Genomic DNA, 10777 nt, shown 5'->3' with positions numbered 1-10777 from the left:
TCTCTTTATTCACTCTCCCTCTCACCTAAAGTCACGGCCCCCCACCTAGGGCAGGCCCGTCTACTTTTCCTCTTTTTGCTTTCACACACACTCTCTCTCCCGTTTAATCATGGACCAGCACTAGAGGCAGGCCCGTCTCCCTTTCCCTCTCTCTCACTCTCCCTCACCCTCTCTCCCCCTTTCTAGCTTTCGAGCCCATGCCATAAGCGGGCCTATCCCCTCTCTCTATCTCTCTCTCCCACACCCTCTCACCCTCTCCTAGTCATGGACCCATGCCATAGGCGGGTCCGTCTAGCCTCTCTCCCTCTTTATCTCTCTCCCTCACACCCTCACTCTTCCCCTCTAAGCTACGGACCCGTGCCATAGGCGAGTCCAACCTCTGTCTTGATCTCTCCCTCTCTCATCACCTCTTTCTTACCCCCTAGACATGGACCGGTGCCATAGGCGGATCCGTGCTCTTCTCTTCATCACTCTAATTCTCATCTCTCTAAATCCTTTTCTCCACTCTCTCTCTCTCTCTCTCTCTCTCTCTCTCTCTCTCACCTCAACCTACCACATAAGATACCTAGACCTGCACCATAGGCAGGTCTATCTTCTTTGACCTCTTTCACTCTTTTCTTTCTCACTCTAAATACCCTCTATCTCATCTACTTATTTTATTTTGTTTTCATCATTTCTTTATTTCCTTTTATTTCCTCTCTTTACTTGTTGCTTCTTTCACCCTTGAGCACTCAATTTGGGGTCTTCTTGAGATAGTGCCCTAGGGTTCTAACTCTTGGACTACTACTCTAACCATCAGCTCGTACAGTGTAGTTGAGTCGTAAGAGACACTAATTCTTTTACACGCTCGATCACTAAGGTTGGGGTCATCCTGAGTTAGCTTTTTTTAAAGTTCTAACCCTTACACTACTCTAACCACCGAGTCAAACAGTGTTTGGGCTGTGAGGGGCTTCCATCTCTTTTGCTCTCTCTCTCTCTCTCTCTCTCTCTCTCTCTCTCACTTTCTTCTCTCCCTTGATCACTTTTAGGGGGGCTCTTTGGGTTAGTGACATAGTTACAAGCTCAGTCATGTAACTCCACTTTTCAAATCCTCCAAGTACCAAGGCATTGAGCCTGGTGCTTTCCCTTGTCTCCAGTAATACCTCTTAGGAGAAGTTACGTCGAGAGGCTGCCCAATTCTCAGGTCATATCTTCACTTCTTCTATCTCATCATCATCATCTTCTTCTTTTTACCTCTAAACCAAACTCCCCATCAATTCACTCTTATTCTTCTCTTTCTTCTCTATTTCTGCTTCTTCGTCTCTATTACTCTAACCCCTTAGGCTAGACTTCCCAATTTACCATATAATTACTAATACGAGGATATCCCAAAAAGGTATACCCTGAAGGTCATTTTTAGTATGTGGATTCAAGTGCTATGTAGTAAAGAGAGGGAACCGAATTCAAAACACGCTACAAGGAGAGCCAGAGGGCTTTCAAAATGATCTAAGAGGGAGAATCGCCCGGAGCCAAACGACGAGGTAGGTGCTTGAGCCCTTCTTTGCTTATTAAAATCTCTCTCTTTGTTAGTGCCTATTCGCATGTCATACACACGCGGGCGCTGCGGTTGTTTGAGAGAGGATTCTTTCGATCGAGTCACCCAGATCGGGCAAACCCAGAACGACGAGAAATCATGCCTGACCGCTAGGTCCCAAGGCTTGGGACTTGGGGTTTGTTTTGATTTTGAGTCAGATAGGACATGGGGTTAGAGCGACAGAGCTTCGGTGGTTTTCTAAAAGTTCAGATCCTTGAATTCTAAGAAATGGCCTCTTATTTATAGGAAAATGGGCCCTCCAATCACCAACAAAACTTGAGATTTAATCTGGGGTATTCATATTGTTGCGCAATTGGCAATTACTTCAACGCAATTATGATAGGTATCACCCCGACATTAATTATGCTATGTTACATGCACTTTTGGAGGCAGAGTGTCGAGATTCAACATAGCTAGCAATGACATTAGCGCAATTGAGACCTCTTTTCACTAGAAACTGCCACGTGTCCTTCTCTTGGCATTTGTTCAAATGGTGACTAGACAATCAAGGGCTAACGAAGTTGGGAAAGGCGTTGTCGTAGCTACCACCTACGTCACGATCAATGATTGTTGAGCATGTGCATCCCAATGTCAAGTTAATTTGATGTTTCATTCAACAAATCTAAAGGCAACAGGGCTACTGAGTTCGTCAGCGTCGTTGCGATACTGCCACTGGACATGCCAGTTTGTACATCCATGTTGTCGATAGTCGATTTGACCTGTTAGAGACCGACGCCATTGCAAATGGCGTCGACGGAATTGGCCACTTTGTGGCCAATGTTTTCTGCCCGTTGTTCTCCGTATCTCGAGGAATTTGCTATCATGCGTTGTTTTGCCAATTTTGAATATCAGGACAACTCCCTCCTTTGACGGAGTTTGGATTGATGTTGATGAAATTCCCAATGTCGTCGAAACTTCTGGGTTCTTGGTTTCTTCCAAACTTGTAACCCTTGGTTTTGGATTGCTTGGTTTGGCTTTTAGGGGCGTTCTTCAGTGCTCCAGACTTTGCCAGGTGGTTTGAGTGTTTAGAGTGTGGTTTGCGGTTGCTTATGGTCGGTTCAAGTTCAGGGTTGTTGTCCGAGGGGATTTTGGTCGCATATGATTTCCTCAATCAAGATCGGAATGTCTACAAGTGTTGATTTCTAATTTTACAAATATGGAATAAGAGAGAAAAGAATGTGTGCCCCCTATTTGCATCACATCATGGGACTCCACATATCCGGATTTTGAAGCAATGCTCGGTGGAATTCCACGTAAAAACTGCTAACAAGCATGGTGGGACAAACAAATTACATGGGTAACCTTCACGAAGCCTCAAACAAAGGGAAAGAGCTTCACCCCACTTCAGCCCTCGCTAGGTGGAGTCCATCATGTCGCACTTTTAAACCTTGGCAGTTGGCACATACACATGGTCTATGGAAAGCATCCGACGTGCCATTGGTGCCTGATATACAGCGATTTAAACCAGGAATCTAGATTGGAAATCATTGATCTGCATTGAGAATTAGCCGGAAACTAAATTGAAAATCCCTATTTATATTTTATTTCATTTTTTGTATTTATCAAATATTCTTTTAAGCCCCCTCTAAATCCCATCTCCAAAATCCCTATTTTAATTTTTTATAATATTTTTGTATTTTCTATGTGGCCGGTTCAGCCTAATTCAGATAAATGACTCAAACCAATGGTTTAAAAAACGGATCGGTGACCCGGATCGGGCTTCCAAAAAACCGATCCGGATCGGCGAATCGGCGATTCGGATCGGGAATCGGGTGAATCGGTCAGAATAAAGCTTAAAAAAAATTCGAAAAAATTATTAAAATTCATTATAAATATTGTTTTTTAGGAATTCAATAAAAAATGAGGGTACTCCATTAAGAATTTTCATGTTTTTGAATGAATATGCGAATATTGATATGTTCTTTCCCTGCATGAACCGCCATTCAGCATTTAATTTACAGTATTTCGTGCTCATCCCTACACTGTTGTTGTTGGGACTCGATATGTGAATAATATGGCTGGGATAGGGTGGCCTCAGAATCATCATCTCTCTCATTTTCTCTTTGAATAATATGGATTAAAAAAAAAATAACAAATTTTCAAAAAAATCGATCATGGATTAAAAAAAAAATCCGATCATGGATTAAAAAAAAAAAATCACAAATTTTCAAAAAATTCAATCATGGATTACATAAAATTCGATCATGGATTACATAAAATTCGATCATGGATTACATAAAATTCGATCATGGATTACAAAAAAAAACAAACAAAAAAAAACAAAAAATTCAATCGTGGATTACAAAAAAAGAAAAAAATAGTTCGATCATGGATTACAAAAAATTCAATCATGGATTACAAAAAACTCTATCATGGGTTACAAAAAAAGCAAAAAACAAAAAATTCAATCATGGATTATAAAAAAAAAACAAACATTTCGATCATGGATTACAAAAAAAAAACAAACATTTCGATCATGTATTACAAAACATTCGATCATGGATTACAAAAAATTCTATCATGGGTTACAAAAAAAAAAAAAAAAACAAAAAAAGCGATCATGGATTACAAGAAAAGAAAACAAACATTTCGGTCATGGATTACAAAAAATTCTATTATGGGTTACAAAAAACAAAAAAATTCGATCATGGATTATAAAAAAACAAAAACAATTCGATCATGGATTACAAAAAAATCGATCAAGTATTACAAAAAAATCTATCATGGACTACAAAAAAAAAAAAAAAAAAAATCCTTACGGACTCGCCGATTCCGTAGAGTGAATCGGCGAGTCACTGTACGGAATCATCCGATTCTCTCTAGAACCGGACGATTTCCGATTTTTTAATCGATCCGATCCCTTTTCACGAATTCCGAGTCGAACCGGGCGAATCAGGTTAGACTCGACGTTTTTTAAAACGCTGACTCAAACAATGGGGGTAGACGATCCACCGCACGAGGTGTCAAATAAGAGATAGACCGTTGGACACTTAGAAGTACGTCCCCGCTTGTCATCAAGTAGAGACACCCATGTTGAGCACCCTATGTACCTTTGATTTGTATTGGATAATACCATCAATATGGATATATATATATATACACTCTCTCTCACCCAAAAAATTCAAACCTAGATTCCATAATTGTACCTGAGCTTCCATGCAGGCATTTGTCAAGTATCTTGATATTCCTAGTGCGTACAGCGGATCCCATGGGGTTATACTGTATGTCAAATCCCTTGGGCAAAAGAGAGAGACTCTCGAGATTTATTTATTTATTTTTATTTTTTTCATTTTTGATATCCGACTAAGTATTAGTAGTTTCGAATAAGAATTTTTTTTTTTTCTTTTAGCACTTGGATCCTTCCCTCCAAAAATTGGACATTATTAGCTCATTCTTGTGACGATTCATTTTCAAGCACATAAAATATGCCATTATTTTCTTAGGTTGGTCACTACACTCAAGAAATTACAACTCTATCTTGAAAATATTATCAGCATTAGGGGTGCAATCAGGTCGTGTAAACTTGGTACAGGTCCCGGTTTGGGATCAGGTGAGTCAGGTCCAGGTCGAAACCTTAGGCTCGAGTCGGATCTGGATCCAAGTCGATCTGACCCGAACATATGTACATACACACATATTTATACATACATATATTCATGCAATCTCTAACATGAAAAACATTTAAACTGTTAGTTTAAAAATAAATAAATTTTTAAAAAATAATAATTCTATTGAAAAACCATTTAGACTGTGACTTTCAACCACTTAGAGTGTGACTTTCAATTGTTTTTAGATGGAACACTTATATTGCATCCATCTTTCCATCTTTAGGATGAATGCTTTATACCTCAGGGACCGACCATAAATGTAGAAATGCCGTCCCCATTGCATGAAACAATTTTCCATATATATTTTTTAATATCTTTCAAATATCTTTGTTAGTTTCTAGACCCAGGGCCAGATTTTAGACCTAATGGGTCCAAAACCCTAATCTGCAGGGGATTTACACGAGGAATCAAGTGAACAGGATGCTCCCACAAAAGTAACATGTCTTTTGTCTTCTATTCTTCCTGCAAATCGTCCCTCCAACAACCCAAAGGAGCAAATCCCTTGGCAATTAGGGTTTGTCTTTGTCCTACAACTGCGGGCTTCTTACAACTTTACCTCTACGGAGCAGCTTTCTCCCCCTCTCTTTTTACTTGTACGTACACCTTCCTCGTATTCTCGCACTTTCATCAATCTCCTCTCTCTCTCTCTCTCTCTCTAGCAAGGTCAACAAGCACAAGAGAGTCGTGACTGCTACGGGCCAAGGCGTAAAAAGGCATAAGTATGACCAGGCCTTGGGCTTCCCATTCTCCAAGGACTCATCTTTGCTTCCTGTTACCCGAGATGGAGCATAGACTTTTCAAATTCTAATGAAATTACAAAAGAGTTTTTTTTTGAAAGAAGAGAGAGTGTGTATGAGAGAGAGAGATGGGTTAAGTTAAATTGGAAGTCTCGTGGAGGAAGAGCAAGAGGGATAGAGATAGAGTTGCAAGCCTATAGGGAAACGAGAGAGCTTTCTTTGACCTCAACTTATCATTGTAGAAGAGAGAGAAAGAGAGAGAGAGTGTGTTTTGGGTTCAAATTTTAGAGTAGTGGAAGTATGAAACTGAAATGAAATGGGTGCGGTTTCTATATGGTTGTAACTTTAAACAATCCAATTAAAGTGCACATTTCAAATTTAATAATCCAATTAAGGTGCACCTCCAAATTTTATCATAATATGTAATTTTGGTGTTCAAAATTCTTAAGATTTTCTCAAAATCTATTTTCACATACAATTACAAAAGTTTAAACACTAAAAACAAATAAAATGAAGTAGATAGGTAAACATACGAAAATCTTGAAAATAGACCATCTAAATAATGTGTTGCAAGATGAACTATTTTTCAAACTCAAATTTGTTTTTTTTTTTTTTTTTACGATGTTGAGATGATTAATTAGATGATCACTTAACATTAAAACAACATTTTCTTTCGATGGATTTTTGAGATGCATTTGTAATTCTACATTTTAAGGTGCAAGCTTATATAAAGTTTATCCAACTGAAAATCCACAAAGGACATTCTGGGCTTAGAGATAGCTTTACCTGGGAAAGCTGAAGGTAAGGAAGAGGAGAGACAGAGAGGAGGGAGGAGTTGTCGATGGTGTGCAGAGATGAGAAGAGCGGACGGGACGTCTCCAGGGCCTCCTCACATCGTAAGACTCCCGAGTCCGACAGAGAGAGAAGGTTGAAACACCTCTGCTGTGATGAGAGAGAACGAAGAATTAAAGAGCGATGAGAGAGAGAAGTGATGGAATGTCTTGTTTGATGGGGCTGTTATGTAGAGTGGCGCATTAATTAGATTGAGATGGTGTAAGTACACTCTCCAGTTCAGATTTTCACAGAGCTGCCACTTCTCCTTCCTGCTTCTACAACCCCCTCTCTCTCTCTCTCTCTACTCTCTCTCTTCTGTTTCCACTGCCCATCTTTCTCTCTCTACGTATGAGTGCCCACGAATCCATCTCTCTCCTCGGCCTTCACGACGAGAACGGGTCGCCATTGATCCCATTTCGAGATGCGTAATTACAAAATACGAATACTGTGGTTTCGGCCACCCGATTTATAAGTAATCCACCCAAAATCATTTGTGTGATCAAGAAATGATATTGCATTTAAAATCAGATCCAGAAGGAGAGCAATGTTTTCAAACTCGGATCAATTTATCCTTCTTTCACATAATGATGTTGGATCGCTTGATCGCAATTTTGATCGGCCCAAATTAATGATCAAGAAAAATCTTAAAAAGAAATAAAATAAAATAAATTTTTTAAAAAGGGTGTGGTTCCTATAAGGGCGCAACCTTAAACAATCCAATTTCAGCGCAACATCAAATTTTATCATAGCATGTAATTTTGGTGTAATAAAATCTTAGGAATATCTGAAAACCTATTTCATATCTAATTATAAAATTTTAAACTCCAAAAATATTTAAAACAAGTAGATCTATAAACATATAAAAATCTTGAAAATTGATGGTCTAGATAATGTGTTGCAAGATGCATTCTTTTTAGAACTTTAAATCTTTTTTTTTTTCTTTTTCTTTTAATATTCATCAATTTCAATGTCGAGATGATCAATTAAAACAACTTTTTCCAATGGATTTTTTAGACGCATCTGTGATTCTACATTTTAAGGTAGAAACTTTATATAAATTCATGGGGTGGTAATTGTTAGTGGAGACATAAAAAATTATTAGATAAATTTTAAAAGATAAAAAACATTATTAGATAAAATTTTTCAGTCTTGTCAAATTCTCTTCGCTTCGGCCGAAGCAAAGCGAAGCCTGATGTTGGCATGCTAACAGTTCAGTTTGATTCAGTCCGCTTCGAGCCACTTCGGTCAGATTGGGGTTTGCTTCGGCCGATTTGGCCAACGTAAAGAACTATCTATATAAATTTTTTTTAAAAAAATTTTAAAATTTTTATGTTTAATATTTTCATTATTTTTATAATATATATATAAATTAAATTTATTTACATTAAATTAAAAAATTCAAAGTCTTTTTCTGAATCGATCGAAACACCGAATTGTTTCATTTTTATCACCAAATCGAAAAAAACTCTAAAGCGAGTCTCCAAAGCACATAAGTGCTTCATTTTCTCACCAAACGGAAAAAAACTTTGAAGCGAATCTGACAACCTTGTTATTTATATTGAATTAAAAAAAAAAATGGAATCTTCCAAAGCCACAACATTGGGTTTCATAAGGTACTAGGCCTGAACTATACCACCCCAAAACCAATTCAGTGCCGACCCAACCCATGCCCCATCGAGGTCGACAATCTAGATTGGAAATTATCATAAGACTATTACCAAAAACTCCACTGAAAGAACAAAAAATAAACTCATTTCAAAACCCTAAAACCTCTACTCCTACCAACACTCGGCGCATATTTTCGCGTTGCCACATTCGCATGGGCAAACCCCAACCACCATGGCCGAGCCCACTCCACCACCTCAAGCGCACCAACGCCACCACCAACCCAGCGGGCGCACGCCCACCACCAGCTCACCTAGCACGAGTCGCCGCAGAGCCACGGGGGCAAGGATGGACCCTCGGCTATGGAGCATGCTCCCTCAACGCCTGATCGACCGGTCCCTGGCCTTCCTCCCTCCACCTGCCCTCTGCCGCATGCGCTCGGTTTGCAAGTATTGGTACCACCTCCTCTCTTCCCGCAGCTTTCTTGAACTCTGCAACCTCCTCGCCCCGCAGTGGCGATGGTTCCTGTTTCTCTCGAAGCAAACCGAGTCCTTCGGCTTCTTATTCGATCCCGAAACTGATTCTTGGTTCAACCTCCCCATGCCCCAAATTCCACAGGGATTTAGTGTGGTCGCATCCGCCGGAGGGCTGCTTTGCTGGTCTGGAGATGCAGGTGGACACCGGGCGTTGCTCGTTGGAAACCCGCTCACACGCACCGTTGTGTCGATTCCGCCATTATTGCGACCTCGCTTCTTGCCTTCCGTCGGATTGGTTGCAAACACCGACACAACAAGCTATGAAATCGTGGTTGCCGGCGATGACCTTATCTCGCCATTCGCAGTGAAAAACCTCACGACTGAAGTGCTTTTCAGTGAAACGGGGGTCTGGCAGATGGGGGGTGCATTGCCAAGGCTGTGCAGCCTCGAGTCGGGGCGCATGGTCCACTGCAATGGCTTTATGTATTGCATGAACTACAGTCCATTCAGCGTGCTAGCATATGATCTCAGCTGTGGGATTTGGATCAAGATCCAAGCGCCGATGCGCCGGTTTCTTCGCTGGCCAAGCCTTGTCGAGTGCAATGGCCGGGTGCTGCTCGTTGCAGGCGTCGAGAAAAGCAAGTTGAGTGTTCCGAAGAGTGTGCGTGTGTGGGCACTGCAGGGGGGCCAAGCATGGGTCGAGCTCGAGAGAATGCCACAGGCACTGTATGAGCGCGTCGCCGCAGAGGGCTGCACTGGTTTCACCTGCGTGGGGCATGGAGATAGCGTTGTTTTTATTACTAAAAGTGACGAGGAATTATTGTTGTTCGATGCGAAGCAGAAGGTGTGGCGGTGGTTGCCAAGGTCCCCGTTCATGGGGGCTGAGCTCAGAGAGGGGCTGCAGGGTTTTGCGTATGATCCACGGATGGGGGCGTGGCCAGCGACTCGGGCAGTGGTGGCTCAGCTTCAGGGATCTTCTTCCTCTTCCTTTGGGTTTTAACTTAGTCATCAGCCTCAGGTTGGTTTGGTTAAAGCAGTGTTTGGAGTTGCACTGTTACTTTCACTGTGAATTAGGGTTTACCCTCTCTCTTTGCTTTTCTCAGCTATGGTGGAACTCTCTCTCTCTCGCTCTGTCTCTCTCTCTCTCTCTAGGGTATTTTGACCTAAATATTTGGGGTTGCTGCACTGTTCTGTTTGTTTTTGCATGGTTTAGAACTTCATTAGATGTGAACTGTTGCTTTTATATTTGTTCTCTGTTACTTTAATTTTCTACGTCGTGATGTGAAACTAGTTTCATATTTTGTGTGATGGCGTTTGTATATCTCTATCTATGTCTCACGCCGACGCATACGTTCACGATTTACATCAAATGCGGCTGATATGATGTCTTCAAATGAAAGTATATGCAATATCACCACCACTACTTTTTTAGCAGTAAATCTGTACTCTCCTAAGCCGTCCAATTTGAATAGCAATGGCTGCTTTTACCCAGATGAATAATAAGTAGTTTTCCCGGTTATGAAAAAAAATTAGGATTTTCAGTAAGGAAAAAGCTTATATAAGGATGCAACCTTAAAATGTAGAATTAAATGTGCACTTCAAAAATCCATTGGCAAAGGTTGTTTTAATGTTAAAAAGCCATCTAATTGATCATCTTGACATCGAGATGTACGAATATGAAAAAAAAAGAATTTGAGTCCCATAAATAGTTCATCTTGCAACACTTTATCTATCTAGACTGTCCATTTTCAAGATTTTCATATGTTTATAGATCTACTTGATTTTAACCATTTTTGGAGTTTAAAATTTTTATAATTAGATATGAAAATAGATTTTGAGATAATCTTAAGAATTTTTTACACCAAAATTACATGGTATGATAAAATTTGGATGTGCGACTTAATTGAATTGTTTAAGGTTGCAACCTTATAGAAACCACACCCT

General features: G+C 40.2%; 1 protein-coding gene across 1 annotated transcript; it reads left to right on the top strand.

Annotated features, from left to right (window-relative positions):
- Positions 1-8283: 8283 nt before the first annotated feature.
- On the top strand, positions 8284-10129 carry UFO (F-box family protein). Its single transcript, XM_006853423.2, has one exon. The coding sequence runs from the start codon at positions 8592-8594 to the stop codon at positions 9831-9833; it is 1242 nt and encodes a 413-aa protein (XP_006853485.1). The 5' UTR covers positions 8284-8591; the 3' UTR covers positions 9834-10129.
- The last annotated feature ends 648 nt before the right edge of the window (positions 10130-10777 follow it).

This window comes from Amborella trichopoda, chromosome 2, assembly GCF_054954075.1.
Source record: "Amborella trichopoda isolate Santa Cruz 75 chromosome 2, AtrichopodaSantaCruz75HAP2 v2.0, whole genome shotgun sequence".
NCBI lineage: Eukaryota > Viridiplantae > Streptophyta > Magnoliopsida > Amborellales > Amborellaceae > Amborella > Amborella trichopoda.
The sequence above is the reverse complement of the archived record's forward strand: the minus strand, read 5'-3'. Positions and strand labels throughout refer to the sequence as shown.